The 20,783-nt window shown below is 46.3% G+C and overlaps 1 protein-coding gene across 3 annotated transcripts in view; it reads left to right on the top strand.

Moving 5' to 3' along the window:
* The window catches only part of SLC39A14 (solute carrier family 39 member 14), a 43,528-nt gene extending 23,321 nt beyond the window's left edge, over positions 1–20,207 (top strand). The window contains exons 2-10 of one of the 3 annotated variants that reach the window (XM_086703483.1): positions 6,280–6,355; positions 8,124–8,404; positions 10,169–10,355; positions 11,160–11,329; positions 15,477–15,599; positions 16,338–16,526; positions 16,645–16,852; positions 17,890–18,074; positions 19,558–20,207. In XM_086703483.1, the coding sequence (XP_086559609.1) occupies positions 8,138–8,404; positions 10,169–10,355; positions 11,160–11,329; positions 15,477–15,599; positions 16,338–16,526; positions 16,645–16,852; positions 17,890–18,074; positions 19,558–19,704 (1,476 nt within the window). In that variant the 5' untranslated portion in view covers positions 6,280–6,355; positions 8,124–8,137 and the 3' untranslated portion in view covers positions 19,705–20,207. Of the gene's footprint in view, positions 1–6,279; positions 6,356–8,123; positions 8,405–10,168; positions 10,356–11,159; positions 11,330–13,336; positions 13,507–15,476; positions 15,600–16,337; positions 16,527–16,644; positions 16,853–17,889; positions 18,075–19,557 lie in introns of all 3 variants that reach the window. The other 2 variants (XM_025933036.2, XM_086703482.1) reach the window with 2 other exon arrangements.
* The last annotated feature ends 576 nt before the right edge of the window (positions 20,208–20,783 follow it).

Genomic DNA, 20,783 nt, shown 5'->3' with positions numbered 1-20,783 from the left:
GAGATCATGACCTGAGCCGAAGTTGGATGCTTAACAGACTGAGCCACCCAGGCGCCCCAACTTTTTTTTTTTAAGAGGAAGAATGCAAGTGGAGGATAGGGGTAGAGAGAGAGGGAGAGAGAGAATCCTAAGCAGGCCTCACACTGTCAGCGAAGAGCCCGACATGGGGCTCGATCCCACGAACTGTGAAATCATGACCTGAGCCAAAATCAAGAGTTGGGCGCTCAATCAACTGAGCCACCCTCATTACATGTTTTAATCTGTCTTTTCCTTCTACATTCACTGTGGTTATTTCAGTCCTTCTTTTGTCAGTATTTCTATTTTAAATTACTGGCAGAATTCTGTTCTCTGTTCATGATTATTTATTTATTGATTCTTTAGTGATGTTTTGTTCTTTTTTTTTTTTTTTTTTTTAGTAAGCCTGCATCCCCTTTAATGTCACTTTGTTTTATAATTTCATCTTTTAAAAAAAATTTTTTTTTTTTAACATTTATGCCTTTTTTGAAAGACAGAGAGAGACAGTGTGAGCAGGGGACGGGCAAAGAGAGAGGGAGACACAGAATCCAAAGCAGGCTCCAGGCTCTGAGCTGTCAGCACAGAGCCCGATGCGGGGTTCGAACTCACAAACTGAGATCATGACCTGAGCCGAAGTCGGAGGCTTAACCGACTGAGCCACCCAGGAGCCCCTAATTTCACCTTTGAGCTCTGGTTTTATTGCATTAATGTTCTAATTAACTTATTCTGCAGTGTGAAGCAGTTGTAAGGAATTGCTTTCTCTGGAGTTAATGTTTTACTTTGAGTCGACATCTTTGTCTTTTGCATGGTTCGCCTGCTATTCTTATCGTGTTCATGCTAGTGCTCTTGGGTTCTGTCGGCTCTAAAACGAGACTTTCTTCCCACTACATTAAGGCTGACTTGCCCCTCCACCACAACGACAGCAGGGTTGAGGGCCGGGTATTCATGTCCTGTTTTCTGTGGCCTGTAGCGAGTGGAGAGGAGCTGCGGTGGGGGAGCTGGATCTCCCCCAGATTCTGGGTTTTGGTAGCAGCCCCCATGGCGTGGGCGGCCACGTATCTAGGAGGTGCGTTCAGGTCTGTTGGAAGGGGAGGAATACTCACTGGGAATTGGATCACTTCCCCAGTTCAGTATGTGGCCTTGGGGCCCTGATTTCCCTCCAGGAGAGTCGCTCATTGTTCTTGTTCCAGTGTCACCTGTTTGTTTCCCAGCAACTTTTCCCACTACTCCTTAATTGAAGAGAAAAAATATTTGGCAGTTGTTTGCCTGCAGATTTGGGAGAGGTCAGTGAGAATTCTGGCTCCTCTGTCCTTGCTGTGGCTGTGAGGGCTGGGCCAGGCCTAGGAGAGAAGCCATGGATGGTGCCTCCTGCATTTCTTTTTTTTTTTTTTAATTTTTTTTAACGTTTATTTATTTTTGAGACAGAGAGAGACAGAGCATGAACGGGGGAGGGGCAGAGAGAGAGGGAGACACAGAATCCAAAGCAGGCTCCAGGCTCTGAGCCATCAGCCCAGAGCTGGACGCAGGGCTCGAACTCATGGACCGCGAGATCGTGACCTGAGCTGAAGTCAGACGCTTAACCGACTGAGCCACCCAGGCGCCCCCCTCCTGCATTTCTTAACTTGCCTCTGGTTTTGAAGTTACTGATCAGATTATGCCCATCTCTGTGTTTGGTTGCTGTTGGTGTCTTTTTTTTCTCTCTCTCTTTTTTTTTTTTTCTGATTTTACTCAAAAAAATTTTCTTTTTTAAATTTTATTTATTTAAAAAAACATTTTTTTTCAAAGTTTATTTATTTATTTTTTAACGTTTATTTATTTTTGAGACAGGGAGAGACAGAGCATGAATGGGGGAGCATCAGAGAGAGAGGGAGACACAGAATCTGAAACAGGCTCCAGGCTCCGAGGTGTCAGCACAGAGCCTAACACAGGGCTCGAACTCATGGACCGCGAGATCATGACCTGAGCCGAAGTTGGCTGCTTAACCGACTGAACCACCCAGGCACCCCTCTTTTTTAAATTTTAGAGAAAAAGAGCATGCAAAGGGGTAGAGAGAGAATCTCAAGCAGACTCCACACTCAGCATGGTGCCCGACAATGGGGCTCCATCCCATGACCCTGGGATCGTGACTTGAGCCTAAATCAAGAATATGCTTAACTGACTGAGCTACCCAGGTGCCCCTTGGTACTCAAATATCAATCAATGATCAGGGGAAGGAAAATTGTGATGCCAATTTCATTTCTCCATCTTAACTCAGAAGTCTTTATTTTCATATAATGTTTCAACATACTTTATATTAATACTCAAAACTCTGCATGTTTATTTTCCTCTTTCTGAACTAAGGAAACAGATCTAGTGAGCTCAGTGCGTTGCTTGGAGTTGCTGCAAACTGGCCTTCTCATACCAGGTCCAGTGGTCCTTCTGTTGCCAAAGCTAGAAGTACACTTCTTTGGTACTTGGACCCACTAAGACTGAATGCTGGGGCGGGAGGGAGGATTTGATTCCTCAAGACCTCCCCCTCCTCTTCCCCTCCCCCTGGCTTTGTCTTTTGTCTGCAAGTTTCAGGGTTTTGCACTTCTCCTGATGAAGGCTCAGGAATGTTGCCCCCTTGGGTCACCTGGACCCATCTGCAATAGTTAACCATTAGTGGGGAGTGTCTCCTGGGGAGACATTCCTACTGGGCTGACAGGTGACAGCCTTAGAATGGGGTGGGGGTAGAGACTGGATAAAGACCAATCTATTTGAAGGTGTTCTACAGAAGTGAACTGTTGACCGGGAAAGAACCCTCGAGGGGCAGGGAATGGCCTTATAGCTAGTTGGGGCCTTGTAGCTAGTCACAGGCCTGAAGCCCTGAATGTGTACTGAGGTCATAGGTACCTTAGTGTCCTTGCTGTCTGTTCCCAAGAGGAACATAAGAGAACTAGACACCTCTTTTGACATCCTTTGGATTTTGGGTGGGGGAGAAAACAATTGAGGGGAAAGCTTAAGGTGATTCATTAAGGCCAGGGGTTCTGGGGAGCCATCATTTCTATCACTATAGTTTCCCCTTCCCTCCACCCACACCTCCTCTTCCACCCCTTCAACCCCCATGGTCAGTGTCTTTCTGTCTTTCTTTTGTATAGACAATCAACCTTTTCTCAATTTTAAGTAAAGTGCTTTTTGTAAAAACCTAGTTGAGGCTGCCCTTCCTCTGATTGCTACCCTTCAACCTGCAGGTAAGACCTCAGCTTAAGAGTTCTAGCTTTATAATTTGTTGTGCTCCCACATAGCCCATGCCTTGAGGGGCACAGAATAGGCACAAGTAGGTGGGTTTACAGACAACATTGTTCACCCATTTCCTGTGGCTTACCAGTGGCCTTGGAAACAGTTGTTCCTTACCCATGTTTGTCTCTGGAGCATTCAGTCTTCGTGTTTCATTCCTCAACCCAGAAGGCTCCAGGAGTGAGTGAGAATGGTGGTCTCTTTGGCCAGCTGGTAGTCGGGGAAGGGAGTGGATGTTTGGAGGCCTGGCACTCCCAGGCCCGTTGGGTCCCAATGTCCAACCTCTGCACCAAGCGTCATAATCAGTCGCTGCTTTGACACTCTAGCTGGAAGTAAATGTTTTTGCTCCTAGTAAATGGGCATAGATAACCAGCAGCCTGTTAAGTACGATAGTTAAACTATGTCCACGGGACAGAAGTGCCATTTTTAGGATGAGATACTTCTGGATCCAGTGAAGGGATGGCAGGCAAGTGGAATCCTAATTCAGGAGCCTCCAAGATGGTGAGGAAACCTAAAGTTTCACAGAAGGTCTGAGAGCAAGCATCTGTTGCTGACTTTCTTTTAGGATTTTTATTTCCCCCTAGGAGGATTGGCTCTGGCGCCTTGGAGGCAGACCTAAAGGCACTAAAATAATTTACTTCTTTGAACCCAAGCCAGGTGAACAAAGGAGTGGAGAGACTCCAACTTGTCTTTAGTGGGAGGGCCTGGTCCTCTGAGCCAAGAGCACATTCGAGCCTTTGTCTCTTTCCAGCTTGTTTTCATGCCCTGCCCTGTTCACTCTTCTTACTACTCCTGGAAGGTGTCCTTGAGGGCAGCTGGCTTGGCTCCCTGGGACTGGGGGGAGTCCACCCAGGGGCCTGCCCATTTCCACAGCCTTAATAGACCCGGGCTTCCTCCCATAGCTGGGCCCATGTGGTGAGGACCCCTGCCTAGCTTCACCCTACAGCTGCATCAAGAGCTGTATGTGTTCTCTTCCTCTCTCCTTTTTTTCCTCCAGACAATCTTCTATAAACTCTTTTTCTCCCCTAAGAATAACTAGTAGCTAACAAAAAAGATCTCCATTGGAGCAGAAAGCTCCCCTTTTGTGTCTGCCAAAAGGCCGGGGTCACTTGAATTTGAAGTGTCTTTAGCAATGCCAAGATCCCTGGACCAGGACTTCTGAACTGCCCTCCTAGTTGTTTTTAGATTCTCGGGGGAGTGGGTCATGTCTTGAGTGTTGGGTCAGGCAGGAGGTTCTGCCTGTGCATTTCAGGAGGCTCTCCTGGCCACACCGAGGGGCCAAGGGGCCGCGGAGTTAACGGAGAACAGATACTCTTTGTAAATGCTTACTTTGACATGAATGCCCAGACAGGCAAAGCTTTTCAAGTTATGTGGGCTGTCTCACACTTGAAGTGATTTTGTTTGTTTGTTCTGGATGTTTTGGAGTTGCTGCAGATAAATTTGAGAAATATAGCTGAAGTGGGGACCGTTGTTTTGTTGAAGTGATTGTACAGAAAGAAGGCACCCTGTAACACAGGCTAGCCTCTAACGTGTACCTGTGGGGTCCCTTGCACAGGTCTTCAGCGCATGTTATGCCTGGACTTGGGGTGCTTGTTGGGCTGATAGAAATTGGGAAGAGCTAGGGTGTCTGGCTGGCTCAGTCAGTAGCGCATGTGACTCTTGATCTCTGGGTTGTAAGGTCGAGCTCCACGTTGGATGCAGAGATTACTTAATTTACTTAAATAAGTAAACAAATAAAATTGGGAAGAGCTGCCTAGAGACCTGCAGGATTTTGCGGACCTCCTTGGGGATCCAGGGTGCGTATTTTATGTCTCCATACAGCGGTGAAGTGGTTCAGAGTACGCTTACTTTCCCATCATTCAGACTGGCTTCAGTTCATGAAAAATTTAATCTACTTGACTTGTTGCCTATGGATCATGTTTCCTAACCTCTGAAACCAGGTTTCCTCATCTATTAGGTGAAGATAAGTATCCCAGCTTCTCTTCAAGGAATCCATAACTGTCACGGGCTTAGCGGCGTTGGTGCTGGTGCCACCAGCTGCTGACCTCATCATCTCTTTGCCCTCCTTTGCCAAATCCACGCGGCCCTCCTCTCTGTCGCTCTGATAGCACAACACATGCCTCAGATTATAGTGTGGCCAGGTAGAGGACGGTTTTCTTTGTACGGTGGATTTTAGCCATTTCAGCCTAAGATCCCACCTGCTGACTGTAACTTAACTTCTGGTTCTCAGTGTAGATTTGAGAGTTGTTAGTCTCAAAGTAACACTTTACTCACTCCTATTTTGGCTGATGGCTAATCCATCTCTTTGTGTGACTCAAAGTACATTCCTTTGAAGAGGGATATTTTTCTGTCTCCAGATGCTGTGCATGCCCCATGTGTGGCAGCTAAAGCCTGGAATGTCCCCTGTTATATTTGTTGGGGAGACCTGTGGGATATGTGTGCTACAGGCCTGGAATAAAGTTAGCCATAGGGATATTCCCAGTAGTTCCATTAGCAGCTCGGTATCTGGGCTGGGAGGGAGTCAAAGTGGATTAATTATAATCAAATCACAACATTTGATTGAGTGCTTTTTGTATGTATGTAGGTCAGGCACTTGGTGACTTGCTGTAGCTCATGTCATTAAATTTTCACAGTAACCCAGTGAGGTGCGTACCCATTTTATAGACGAGAAAACAGGTAGAGCCTAAGTAACTTGCCCAAGGTCACTAATCTGGCCAGCAGAAATTCAAGCCAGGTCTTTCTGACACAAAAGGCCAGGGTAAGCTGCATCACTCCTCTTTTTAAGTTTTATTTAAGTAATCTCTACACTCAATGTGGGCTCGAGCTCACAACCCCAAGATCAAGAGTCATACACACCACTGACTGGGCCAGCCAGGTACCCCTGCATCACTACTGCAAGTGACTCTAGAATGTTTAAATATCTTGCCCAAGGTCTCACGCTTTGTAAACAAGTGGCAGAACCAGGATGCAAACCAAACAAGCCTACTCTTAACCACTCTGCTCTAGCTCTTCTGTCACAAGCAAAGACCCTGTGGTGGAGTGATCCAGTGAGAAGAGTGCCAGGGCCCCGGGAGCCTGGGAGGTATGGAAACACCTGTAGTGATGGAGTTCCCGGGTCTGGATTAAATAGGAGGCTCATTTTCCCTACCTGGTATTTGTTTATTTCACTAATTAAATTATAACTATACTGAGGAAGTGATTAATGAAAGAAAATCATCAGCCCTGCTACTTTAGGCGTATGTTTCCCTGTTCCTTCTCACTTCCTACTTTTGTTACATAATTGTTCTGCTTGTTTGCTTTACATGAAACTCATGGTTTCGTTTTTATAGCTGCATACTATTCAATGAAATGGATATAATTTGCTTGATCATAATTTTCTGCCTACAGCCTTTGTAGTTTTGGATTGCTTCTATTAGTATAAATTCCAAAGGTAGACTTAATAATTCAAAGGACTGAAATGCTTTTATTATCAGATAACTTTTCGAGTCTCATGATTTATATAGCCACCAGCCATATCTTACTCTGTTGTTTAACCTCACTAACATTCAGGTGTGCCTTTTGTAAATCTGTTTTGCTATTTTAATAAGCAGCAATATAACACTGTCCATCTTTTAAACTTGTATTCTTTTTTGTTGAACTGTAGTTGACATACAATGTATTGGTTTTGGGTATGGAACATATTGACTCAATATGTATATGCGTTACACATTGCTCACCAAGGTAAGTGTAGTCACCATCTGTTACTATACCAATTTATTACAGAATTATTGACTATGTTCCTCAAGCTGTACTTTTCATCCCTGTGTCTTATTTATTTTATAGCTGGAAGTTTGTACCTCTTCATCCCTTTCACCTGTTTTGCCCATCCCTCTACCCCCTTAAGTTTCTATTCTTAACAAATGAGAGAATCTCAGTATTTCTTCATGTTCTCTATTTAGGCAGTATAGGTAAACCTTTGTCATGTTTGATGGTGTATTTATTCCCCTGGTCTATTTTTTTTCCCCTCTTTTAGTTGTAGGTTTTGTTTGTTTGTTTGTTGTTGAGAAAGACAGAGAACAAGTTAGGGACAGGCAGAGGGGGACAGAGAGGATCCTAAGTGAGCTCAGTGCTGACAGCAGAGAGATCCATGCAAGGCTCGGACTCATGAACCTCGAGATCATGACCTGAGCCAAAGTTGCACTCTTAGCTAACTGAGCCACCCAGGCGCCCTGTTATTTATTTATTTATTTATAATTTAACTTTTTATTTTGGAGAAATTTCCAATGTACAAAAGTAGAATAGTATAGGGGCTCCTGACTGGCTCAGTGGGTAGAGCATGCAACTCTTGATCTCAGGATTGTGAGTTCAAGCCCCACATTGGGCATAGAGCCTACTTTAAAAAAAAAAAAAAAAAAACTAGAATAGTATAATAAATTCCCATTCACCTAATTGAGCAGTTTCATGAGTTATTAACTCATGCCTGATGCCTGATTGTGTCTCATCTATGCTCCCAATGCAAATTACTCCCTCCTTTGTTATTTTGAAGCAAGTTCCAGGTAAGATATCCTTTAATCCACAATTATTTCTGAATCTCTAAAAGATAAAAACTTTTTAAGCATAATCAAGTAGTTTTTTTACTGTGTATTTTTAAGTTTAGTCAAACCTGTTGAATTTGTCCTTTTATTATGTTTTTATTCCATGCTTTGAAGAGAAGTGTTTTTCTCAAAAGCTTGGTAGAGGCATTAGGGAAGGGTAAAGAGTTAGAGGGGGAGGGAAGGCTGTCTGGAGTGAGAATGCCATGTCTGGTGGGGAAGCCAGAGGAGAGGGTTGGTTTCTGGAGCCTCTCACTCACCTGCTTTTCCTTCTTACAGGCTTATTTGCCACCATGAAGCTGCTACACCCAGCCTTCCCTGACTGCTTCCTGCTGATCCTGCTCAGCTTATGGAGTGCTGCTGTTCCTGAAGCTCATGCTATGTCCACGGGGACACCAGCCATCAGCGCAGCCTCTTTCCTACAGGACCTCCTGCATCGATATGGGGAGGGGAACAGCCTTACCCTGCAGGAGCTGAAGGCCCTGCTCAACCACCTGGATGTGGGAGTGGGCCGGGACAATGTCACCCAGCCTTTGCAGGGACAGAGGAACCTCTCGACGGTAAGGCTCCCAGTGTTGCTGAGCACTGTCTGCCCTCCTAGGGTCACAGTCTGGTTAGGCATGGGGAGCCCAAGCAGCTTGGAGCAGGTGAGCCTTGATGGCAGAGCAGAGGGGCCAACTCTTCTTCCTCCCGTTGTCTGGGTCAGTGAGTCTGAGTCCCCAGCAGCACCTCCTGCCCTCCCAAATGGCTGTTTTGAAGCCCTTACCGGAGGGAGCTGTCAGTGGGGGTTCTCGGCCTTCCACAAGTTTCCTTGCAGCTGCACTGGGATCACCTGGAACCGCTGGCAAGCCGGAGCTCCCTGACAGCTAGCATTTCTCATAGGGCTTACAGTTTACAAGGCCCTTTGCCTGCAATCCCAGGTGAACCTCACACTACCTCAGGTGCAGGTGGAAAGTCTTCATTGTTTAGAAAGCAATACTGAGGGTCTCGCGGTGACTCCTGGAGAGCTCAGGACTGGGACCCAGGTTCTTTGTTCTTTCTTCCATGTCATCTTTGCTAATCCTAGTCTGAGGCTATTTGTGGCAGCCACATGTAAGTCAGCCAGCAGTGTCTTTATATATCTGCTTTGTTCCCTGTGCTGAGGACTGTGAGAAAGAGAAAAATGAGTCATGTTGAAGAGTTTGCTGTCACGATGGGGAGCTTAACCAACTGAGAACAGAGTCATCTGATAATAACATGAAGTGTTAAATTCTGTGGGCTGGATAGTCTTGATAGAGTTGAGAAATGAGACAGGGAGGGGAGTGTATGCTAGAGGAATCGAGGGAGGTTCGTGGGTTAGGCATCCGGGGGCTTCAGCCTGAAGGAGAACAGTTTGGAGAGGCCACGTAGCCAGGGGGCCAGGCAGCCTGGATGCAGAACCACAGGCACGCGGTAATGTCTGAGCTGGGGAGAAGGCTGCCCTGACAGGCTCTTGCAGACTGACCCCAGAGGGCCCCTTGGCACGGCAGCAGTAGCTTGGGGTCACCAGAGTCCATCCCTCAGCTTTGTAGGCCCAGAAGCTCTCACTTGTCACCACACCCAGAGGGCTGTTAAGACGGCTCCATGTAAAACCGCCTCAGATAAAGACTGATGTGTAAGTATATAAAGTATAATTAGAAGTAAAACTGCAGTGTTTCACAGGAACGGTATGTGAGAGTACTAACCTAACACCTCCCAAGGGGACTGAGCGTTCATGTCCTCTGGCCAGCCCATACTTGCTCCAACGTACACTGCATCTTTAGATTTTCCTTCCTTCCTCCGCTAATCTCTGTCAACACATTCTTCAGACTGGGGACACCATGTATAGGGTCTTGGGGACTGATGTTCTTCTTTAGATGCCAGTGCTCAATAACAGCTCTGGACAAGTATCTGGAATCTGCATTTTAATATAACAGCTCCTCAGGCTATTGTGATGTGCAGCCAGATTTGGTATCTGAATGAAGCTGTTTCTTCAGGTATGCAAATAGATCATGTTTTCCACAAACCACACCCTGGTCACAAAGATTGGAATTCAGTTGTTCCCAGACCTTCTGGGCAGCCCTGTATGAATGGGTGTGTGTAAAGTGTGTGACTTTCACTGCATGGCTGATCTCTGAGATTGCCTATCAGTTTTTCAAGTTTAGGGACTACCTTGCTCTCGTTCCTAGAGATTAGTCTACAGATTCCCCAAGATTAGGAAGGGTTCCATCTTCATTTTCTCCTCGTGGAAGGCTGTCGGTTGCTACAAGGGGTGAGGTGTGACTTTGGGTTCTGAGAGGCTTCCTGCCTCTCCCACTTTGTCTCAGTGTTTTAGTTCTGGAGACCTCTTTGCTGCCCACAACTTCAGCAACCAGTCACGGATTGGAAGGAGAGAGTTCCAGGAGTTCTGCCCTACCATCCTCCAGCAGCTGGATTCCCGAGCCTGCTCCTCTGAGAACCAGGAGAATGAGGAGGATGAGCAGACAGAAGAGGGGAAGCCAAGCGCAATTGAAGGTGAGCTGAGACAGGAAGGCAGGGGCCTGACGCCGTGCTCATGTCACGTGGATCCCTGGGCTGATAGATGGTGCCACTCACGGAAGGTCTCACAAGTGACCAGCTCATCACCACTAGGGGAGTGAATCAGTAATGATTACACTGATACCTTCTGCATTCCCAAGACTGCTCCAGCATGTTGTCAGACCGGCTGCTCAATGTTCAGTGTTGGGCTTTTGGACCAGCCTGGTGGGGTTTTTTTGGCTATTTTTTCATTTTTGTTTTTATTAAACTACAAGGGACTAATGGCCTTGGGTTTTTTTGTTTGTTTGTTTTTGTTTTGTTTTGTTTTCAGTTTAGCTGCCCCCAGCCCACTTTATCCTTTCCCCCACCCTGCCCAGTACCTCTGCTCCAGCCACAGTGGACTCACCATGGTCTGTGAGTATCTGTGACTCCTGCGGGCCTGGGTTGCCCTTCTGAAATCCTGTCGCACTGATGTGCGCTGCCCACCCCTTGGTACCTAGCATATGCTGCCTTTGTTGTTTCCTGCTGTCATCATTTCACTCCTATGGTTTTTTGGACTTTACTGTTTTCACTTGCTTCTCCATCTAAAAGGTAAGCTTCTTTGGATAGCGACTTTGCTGGGTTGTTTTCAGACTTCTCCACAGCACCCAGCAAGAGATGGACTCAACCGTTAATGTACTGACGGGTTGGTGCTCTCTGTCTGCCCAGATGGTAGCTGAATTGAGAATGGGCCACCCCAGGCAGCAAGAGCACCCCCACCCTCAGTAATGGAGGCCCTCGTCTGTTCTTGTTCCTCCACAGTGTGGGGCTTTGGCTTCCTCAGTGTTTCACTGATTAACCTGGCCTCTCTGCTGGGAGTCCTCGTCCTGCCGTGCACGGAGAAAGCATTTTTCAGCCGTGTGCTCACTTACTTCATCGCCCTGTCCATTGGAACGCTGCTCTCTAACGCGCTCTTCCAGCTCATCCCAGAGGTGCAGTAGAACAGAAACTTGCGCGTCCTCTTTCCCTGGGGGCCCTGCAGCTGAGCCCCTACCTAATGGCCCTGCCCCCACCACGTGTTCCGAGGCTCCTGACAACTGCCACCTGGAACATTCACTTCTCCCTCATATCAGGGAACACAAATGACTTCTGACTCTGGATCTCAAGGGACTTCTCTCCCTCCTGGGGCACCCAGGTTGGCCTGTGGCCTCTTCAGGTGATGTCAGATGCAAGGCTCTCCGCATGTGCCCTCGCTGTTGGAGATCTCTCAGCCTCCCTTTCCCAGTCCCTGCCTCTCCACTGCCCCGTTTGCAGGGCTCAGGAGGAACACTGCAGCTGGTGGTCACTGTCCAAGTCCTGGTACTCTGTACGTGCTTTAAGTAGAGGCCCTGACAGTGTTCAGGTGTGGCCACCAAGGGATCACCCATCTGGAATGAGGTGGAAGGAAAAGAGGTTACCAACTGGTCAATAGAATTGGCCTAAAAAGTGAGGGATCCTTCCGCCCCACCCCAAGTAGGCCATAATTCGTAGCATAGAGAGCCAAATAGAACAAAAACTATTGAACGAAAACAAATTAAAATTCCAAGATAAATGAAAGGGGCACTCAGGCCTTCATACCTTGCATCTTGACTTTTTCCTGGGATAGGACTGACTTCCTGGTGCCCTTACTTGACTGTTTGAAATATTTATTAATTTTGCTTTTTAATTGTGACCACTGAGGAGCTAAAAAAAAAAAAAAAAAAAAGACCCAAGTTGATAGTCTGCCCACTCTGTCAGCTCAGGCAGGGCTGTGCACATGCAGTAGGGGTGATTGTGTGGGGACCCCCTTGGGGATTGGTGGCAGCTGCCTTTCATAAAGAGCCCATGTCACTGGCTGCCCAGTCTTTGCCAATCAAAAGACTCTCACCAGAATAGATGCCAGACGCAAAGCTCAGGCCTTGCCTGTTCCTTCTAAGTGAGAGAAGAAATCTGGTTTAAGAGTAACTATCTCCATGTTATCTCAAAACTCCACATGAATCTAACAAGTGCTTCCAGGGGAGACCTCATCTTGGGCTTTTATTTATTTTTTTTTTCAGCTCCAGAAACTGAATTTATTAATTTTTTAAAGATTCAAAATGAAATGCCTTGTTGCTTATTAAATGGAAAACAATAATTGTACATGCTCCGCCCCTGGGGTTCCCAGGGGAGTGCCTCATCCTGGCTCAGTTTTGTCCTACCTGGAGTGTGTGACACTGGGAAATGATAGAGGAGATCTTTTTTGTGACAAGGTGATCTTGGAACTCTGTCCTCCATGCTGGAGTTCTCTCGGAGCAAATGGAAACAAACTTGAGACAAACAAACCTGAGAAGTTAAGAAACTAAGTTATACGGGCATTGGGTTTTACTGGTTTTCCATCCATCTGCCCTGCACGTCTGACTTGGTCTGGTTTTGCAAGATAAAACAAAGTCCAGGTGGAAGTGCGTGTGCCTATATGGTATAAGCCAGATGTGAAAAGCAAACATGGCAGCCAGCACAATGAGCTCTCTTTGTCTCCTTGATCTTGTTTCCTATTGAAGAGAGCCCTCTGAGTCCAAAGTCTGCCATGGGCAGCCTGTGGATAGGCCTGAGCACACCTCAGCTGTGTGAGGAGGCAGGGCCCCGCCCTGCAGCCACACCAGCTGGCAGGTGTACCTCCAGGTGTCACTTGGGCCACCAAAGGCAGCAGCTGGGGTGGGAGCCACGGGTTCCAAGGCCACCTTGAATTCCTCTTCATTTCTTCTGAACTGATTGAAGGAAATTTCATCAGACTTGAATCACTAACAAATTTTCTATTTCTCTCTCCCTCCCTACTTGTCTCTCTGATTTTTCCTTTTTTGTTTCCTTGTTAATATCCACCAAAACCTTCCTCGTTGCCTCCCCGTCCTTTCCACCCCATGTTTCCCCTAAATGGTGGTCGCTGTGAAATGGGGCGTTTGCCCTTCTCCCTGTCCTGGGTGGGGCTGGCTCTCCCCCGACGGCAGTGTGGGGATACGGTCTCCTCTGTGTGACCGTCATCTCCCTCTGCTCCCTCATGGGGGCCAGCGTGGTGCCCTTCATGAAGAAGACTTTTTACAAGAGGCTGCTGCTCTACTTCATAGCTCTGGCGATTGGAACCCTCTACTCCAACGCCCTCTTCCAGCTCATCCCCGAGGTATGGCAAGCCAGGGCTTTCTCACACAGGAGCATGCCAATCTCTGGGGGGGACCGCGGGGCATAGCGGGAGCACCCTCCACTTCTACACAAGGCATAGGAAGGAGGTCCCTTCCTTGTGGAAAGTGAAGTTGAGATTGACTCATGAGTTAGGAGGCAGCATAGCATAGGTTTGGGAGCTGGGTAGGAATCCCAGCTCTACCCTTCTACAAGTTCTGTGGCCTTGGGCAAGTCGTTGAACTTCTCTGTGCTTCTGTTTCCTCATATGCAAAATGGGGGAAATGATAGGACTGATCCCACGTTGGCATTGTGAGGGCTACATGAGTTAGTATTTGTAAAGTGCCTGGTGCCTGGTTCATGCTCTCTGACTGCTGGGTGAAAAGATGTAGTGCAGTTAGATCACTTGATGGCTCCCGATTTGAGGCTGCAGGCACACACACAGAAAAACCGACAGAATCCCTAGATCTCAATAAAACGATCCGTTCTCCGCAGTAGGTTGTTTTGGGACAAAGGTAATCTAAATAAAATGGCCTGGTTTCACATACATTGATGGCACCTTTGCCAAGGTTAGTGGGAAAATCTCCACAGAACAGGAGGAGCTTAGTCTTTGTAATGTTTGGCAGGCAGCCTTGGAGAAGCTTCATCTGATTTGGTGTAATCTCTGCAGTAGACCTGCTAATGAGTATATGCAGGAGGTGTCTCCTTGTAGGTGGTCTGACAGGCCTGGGCCGAGCCAGAGTTGAAGCACAGAGACGATGCCACATTCTGATAGTACCTTATGTTTTCCATGATGTGGGTTTGTGTTTTCCTAGTTGACTTCTTAGATCAGCTGATGTCTAGAGAAGTAGGGTTTTACCCATTTAATAGAGAACAAGAAAACGTATCCTAGAGGCCAGGTGTTAGAACTGCTAAAGCCATGCTTTTGTACTCTGCCATTCTTCATGGCTTCCTGCAGAGAACTGTCAATGGACAGTTTTCACTCCACTCTTCCTTAAGATGATTTGCCTCTCCTGGAAATTGGGCCTGTGTGTGTTGTTTCTTGACATACTAGAACTTGACCTTTATGTCTCTTAGAAAACTACACAAGCGAGTAGAGATGGATTTTGTCCCTTTAAAACAGAAAGGAGAAACATCTTTTAAGCAGCCCAGTGTTCCTGGTACTTATGGTCACTTTTATCTTTGACCTATTCATGAGAAGGCTGGTTTATTTGAGAGGCTTGCTTCCTGTCAGAAAATGGAGGGAGCAAGTCACCGGACAGTTACCCAAGGCCCCACCACAAGTCAGGAATATCACTGAGAATGGGATTCTCCTGATTCCTACTCCAGTGGTTTTCCCAATGGATTCTTCTTTGCCCCCCTTGATAAGTGAAGTTTCCAGAAATAACCCAAAACAAAAACCCCAAAATTGACATGTGCGGTGACACAGTCTGCTTTTTTGACTTTGTGGTCACTGGAAGGTCTGCGGTCAGGAAGATGCCACAATTCTTACTATTTAACTGGGGAATGGATTTCCCATTTTAGAAAGTATAATTACACCATCTCTCTTTGTGTTTACAGGCAGATCAGCTGGGAACATTAGATAAGGAATGGAAATAAACATAAGTGTCTCCTTAAGTATGGAATTTGCAGGCAGGTTCTGCCCTTGTAGCAAAGGAAAAATGAAGACAGAGTCCTAATTAAAAGTAGAAAACCATATCCAAGGCTGTTCTTGGGAGTATAATTCTAAAGGGGACTGATCTTTTGCATCAGAAAATGAGCTAGAGAGAACCTAACAGGCCCTGGTGATATGGCATGAAGGAAAGTCAAGGGCTCGATTTTGCTGGAAGGGCAGGAAGGGGTAAGGCGGCAGAGCTATCACAATGAGTGCGTCTCTTTCCTTTCCTAGAATCAAGGAAGTGGTTAAGAGATGAGAGGGGACCCGTGGAGATTTTTTTATTTTCTTAAACTCATTTTGTTTTCCTGGGTCCACAGGCTTTTGGTTTCAACCCTCTGGAAGATTATTATGTCTCCAAGTCTGCAGTGGTGTTTGGGGGCTTTTATCTTTTCTTTTTCACAGAGAAGATCTTGAAGATGCTTCTTAAACAGAAAAATGAGGTGAGGCCTAATTGTTACTAAAGGGAAAAGTGCTTGTAGGGAAAGCATCCATCTGAGAAATGTCTGTATGTCTTGGTAGTGGTGTCACCAATGCAGTGAGCTTACCTGCTGTCCCCCCTCTTCCCCCAAGAGTGGATTATAACCGACAGATTTCAGGAATAGATCTCCCATCTCCCCTCACAAGGATATTAGCAAAGGCTGAGGACAGACCAGAAGCCCGATCTGGCCCTGTGTGCCTTTTGCTAGGCAGTGGTGTATCCCCTCATTTTATTCTAGATTATTTTTTTAATATACCTTTTGTACTTTAGGAGGTGAAGGAGGGGCTTGGGACATAGTCATTACATAGGAAGTACCACCGCAGAGAACAGGAATGATTGTTGCGGTATAGTTCCAAAAAGGTATCTTTGGGTGCCTGGCACACAGTGATCAGTTGCCGAATGGAATAACATTATCCAGTGCAACGGAGGAGCTCTAAACCTCACTAGCAATACCACCTCGTTGGACCAAGTGGTGGCCATGAGGTCACCGTTTTGATTTCTGTCCTACACTAAGCCCTTACATTCACCTTAGTTCAGCTTTCTATAACAGCTTTCCCTTGGTTTCTGTGTGCATTGCCTGCTTATGTTTTCTCTGATGGTGGGAATGAGGTCTTCCCAGTGCTGGGAGCACCTACCAGTGCTCAAGAAGCTTTGTGGTTTTGGTGAGTGTCATGCTGACCCTTCCCCATGGTTCCTCCAGCATCATCATGGACATAGCCATTATGCCTCTGAGACGCTTCCTTCCAAGAAGGACCAGGAGGAGGGGGTGACCGAGAAGCTGCAGAACGGGGATCTGGACCATATGATTCCTCAGCACTGCAGCAGTGAGCTGGATGGGAAGGCCCCCATGATGGACGAGAAGGTCATCGTGGGCTCACTCTCTGTCCAGGTCAGTGGGCCATCTGCTGTTGGCCTTTAACCAGTAATGGCCTTGATGATTCGGGCCTACCTTGAAGGTCCATCATTCATCTTTTGACCTGGGGCCGTGGGGATGGGCTTTATTGTAGGACCTGCAGGCTTCCCAGAGTGCCTGTTACTGGCTGAAAGGTGTCCGCTACTCTGATATTGGCACTCTGGCCTGGATGATCACCCTGAGTGACGGCCTCCACAATTTCATCGATGGCCTGGCTATTGGTGCCTCCTTCACCGTGTCTGTTTTCCAAGGCATCAGTACCTCGGTAGCCATCCTGTGCGAGGAGTTCCCACATGAGCTAGGTGAGTGTGCCTGCACTGCTGGCATCCCCTGCAGCACCCTTCATGTGTCCCACTGCCCCCGCCCCCAACTTCAGAATGCTTGTTGTAACTGCTTAACACATTCTCTGTGGTAAAATCTAACCACCAATTCTTACCAGTTGAATTCATAATTGAAAATTGATCATTGAAAATGATGAAGATTTTTATTGGGATGTTTGTTTCCCTTCCCAGTCCATATCCTGTGCTATTTCCTCACCTCTATAATGGGGTTAATAATAATACTTACCTCATAGATTTTTCACTTATTTTTGAGAGAGACAGAGCGTGAGCGAAGAAGGGACAGAGAGAGAGACACAGAATTCAAAGCAGGCTCCAGGCTCTGAGCTGTCAGCACAGAGCCTGACGTGGGGCTTGAACTCATGAACCATGAGATCATGACCTGAGCCGAAGAGGGGCGCTTAACTGACTGAGCCACCCAGGCACCTCTCATCCTATTAGTCTTCCAGAGGCTGAGATGTCTGTTAGAGGTCTGGTGGATGGAAGAAGTAGATGAACCTGGAGTTAGGGGGTTAGTTTTAGCAGAGCAAGAGTATAAAAGACCTAGACTTTGGAGGCTCAGGGACTCAAGGTCAAGTCCTACCTTTGCCAATTTACTGGCTTGTAACATTGGGCAAATTACTTAACTTCTCTCAGTCTCCATTTTGTTTCCTAAAAACATCATTCAGTATAGTTGTGAGGAAAAAAGTTCTACTTCACCATCAAACAAAAGAGCAATTGCTAGCAACTGCTAGTTGGTTGGCTATGTTGAAAATCCTGTGCATTTTCAGCCTCTAGGCTGAAAGTATGCGGCTAAGTTTTGCAAATGGAGACCACTCCTAGATGTGAAGAGGTGAAGAGGAGGGGTGCCTTAGACTTGTCCCTGCGCTCTCAGGTCTGAGGCTGTCTTGATTTTCACCCGGATGTTATGTATAGTTCAAGCAGTCTGTCCTCACTGTGCTCTCTGTCCGTGACCTGGTGTAACTCTTCCACACCCGTTCCCTCTTGTTATCCCGCCTTAGGAGACTTTGTCATCCTGCTGAATGCTGGGATGAGTATCCAGCAGGCTCTCTTCTTCAACTTCCTTTCTGCCTGCTGCTGTTACGTGGGTCTGGCCTTTGGCATCCTGGCTGGCAGCCACTTCTCTGCCAACTGGATCTTTGCACTGGCTGGAGGAATGTTTTTGTATATTGCTCTGGCTGATATGGTAAGTCTTCCATAGTTCATGCCATGTAGGCAGAATTGCACTAGGTTATTCTTTGGAGGGGAGGCAGCTAAGAGGACATGAGTTAGTTTGCTCATAATAGCTTATTGAGGAATCATTCATATACCACACAGGTCACCTATTTAAGGCATATAGTTCAATGCTTTTTAAGAGGACATTAGATTTTATTTTTTTAAGTGAAGCAAGTATTTTATTTAAATCAGTTGTCAAATCACATTTTATCCAAATGAATATAATATAACATTGTCCTTAAAAAAGTGGGCACACATATGGCACAGACATAATACAGTATCTATCAAAATACCATTTGTAAAGAACCTGACTTACCTCATGCTGTGTATAAATGTGGTCCAGCATATAAGAGTAGAATAAAAACTTAAAATAGTCCGTTATTTTCTTGATAAGATGAAAAACATTTCATTACTTTGCCTCAGGATTGAAGCACACTCATTTGGAGGACATTAGCTTTTAAAGGACAAAAAAACTTACCAGCATATGTTATTAAAGAAGATGCTTGAACCCAACTCAACACTTCTTAATGAGTGTTGCCAGTGTCAGCGGTGCCTGAAAGCATGCATTATAACGGTACCCACTGATGTTTGGTGTAGCCCCTTTAAGTGGCTTTGAGTTGGCTAATGAAATACCTGATTGGTATTTCATTATTCATTATATTTTGCATAACGAGGTTGACTTCTTGTTTGTTGGCATGACCTGTTCTTTGAGGTCATATTTTGCATGAATTATTTTCCATGTCCCTCGAAAATAATACTTTTGTTGCAGTGATAAGAGTGCTGACCACCATGACCCATTCTCACTCCCTGGAAGCATTTTAGATTCTCTCCTCTCTTGTGGGGAGCTCCCCCCCCCCCCCCCCCACAGTTAAGACATTTTTCTGGATTGCTTGAATGAGAAGGTCCGCTCTCTGTCCCCTGCCTTACTGGCCAGCAGCGGGGCCCTTGAGTCCTAGGAGTGTTACAGCCCCAAGCTCTGGTTCCTTCCACAGTTGCTCAATTTCCCAAAGAGGTGGCAGCAGCATTTTGGTAACAAAAAGACCTTCTCAAATGTTTTTAAAATCCACAGCAAAAAAATTTATTTTTATCAAAGCAGTAATTTTTTAGCCAGCATCTAAACCTTTACAGGGCTACATGCACGTATAATACTGTTTTACCTCAATAGTTGAAAAGTAGTGGTAGCCACCGTGGGCAAACGCTGTGAAGGCTATTGCTGCTAATAGTCATATATCTTAACTACATAGTCTCTATATAATAATTGTATATTATATAATGGTAGATAACATATATTAAGTTATAATCATATGGCAATTGTTGTGTTAATGTTCTAACAAATATTTTTAGGACACATCTCATAACGATGATTCGGTATACTATCTCTCTCTTGCTGAGTCGTCCTGGACGTACCAGTTTGAGAAAAACTGCAGCTCTCTTGTTTTTCTCCTCTTTCTCAGTTCCCTGAGATGAATGAGGTCTGCCAGGAGGATGAAAGAAATGGCAGCATCTTGATCCCCTTTGTCATCCAGAACCTGGGCCTCCTGACTGGTTTCACCATCATGCTGGTCCTCACTATGTATTCAGGGCAGATCCAGATTGGGTAGGGCCCTGCCAGGAGCCTCTGGGATTGGAAGTTGGCCCTTGGCTGCCCAATCCCTGGCCCAAGGACTCGGCAACCACGACGCACCTCAGAAGAGGCAATTGTATTAAAAACTGTGACACGGACTGTATTCCCGCATTCAGATGTCAGCTGTTTTTAAACATGCTCAATCCTAGGAATAAGCTGCCCTGGTAACCAGTCTCTAGATAGTGCCTCTCTGCCTTTCCTCCCCCTTTTTCAGAGTGACCCTGGAACCTGAATGCAGCTTACTTAGCAGACAAGCCTAACTTTTTTCCCTGGTTACCCTGGCCTCTTTCTCTTTGAACCAGCACTGAGAAATTTTTTAATCCTTGCCCTACAATGCAAAAATATAGCCAGTGCTCATGACTTGGTTAGAAATACCAGGAGGTGAATCTGTAGTTTAAGGGCCTGTGAATCTAAATGTGTGTCCTAGACCTCAAGATGACCCATTTTGGAATAAATTCACCTGTTTTTACAGAAAAGGTACAGGAGACAAGAATCCCTCCTATTTTTTCAAGGTCTGTTCAGTTGCCTGTTTTCTCAAAAAGACCTGAAAGTTAGAACACATGTGTAGGGCAAGAGGAGGCAAGGATCATCCCGAAGTTGAGGGGGGGAAGAGGAGGGGGGGGACAAGGAGAACTGACAGTGTGTATCCTGTTGTGGCAGTCACTTGTTCCCACTGGGCTGCGATGTTGATTTTGTGGCTGCAGCTGGCACTTCATGGCTGTATGGGTGAGCTAGGGCTCGCTGCTGGTGAGCTGCTGTGCGGGTTCTGTTGCCTGGACGTCCCCTTCTTTCACAATGACACTGACAGAATGGAAGGTGGAGAATGGAGACCTGCAAGAAATCCATTGGTTTCATTGTCATTTCCACCTCCCCTTCCCCTCTCCCATCTTCTGAGCAACTTTAGCTGCCTCCCTAGAAGCACATTTGGAGCACATTTACAATCTTGTATTAGAGGGGAGACTGCACAAATGTCCCTCCCCCAGTCAACACTTCCGCTGCAAAGTGGCAAGTTTACTTGTGCACTTATGGAGTGCAGCTTATGGGCTTCTTAGACAG

Source organism: Puma concolor, chromosome B1 (assembly GCF_028749965.1).
Source record: "Puma concolor isolate L17-30 chromosome B1, mPumCon1.1.hap2, whole genome shotgun sequence".
Taxonomy (NCBI): domain Eukaryota; kingdom Metazoa; phylum Chordata; class Mammalia; order Carnivora; family Felidae; genus Puma; species Puma concolor.
This window is presented reverse-complemented; position numbering and strand designations above follow the sequence as displayed.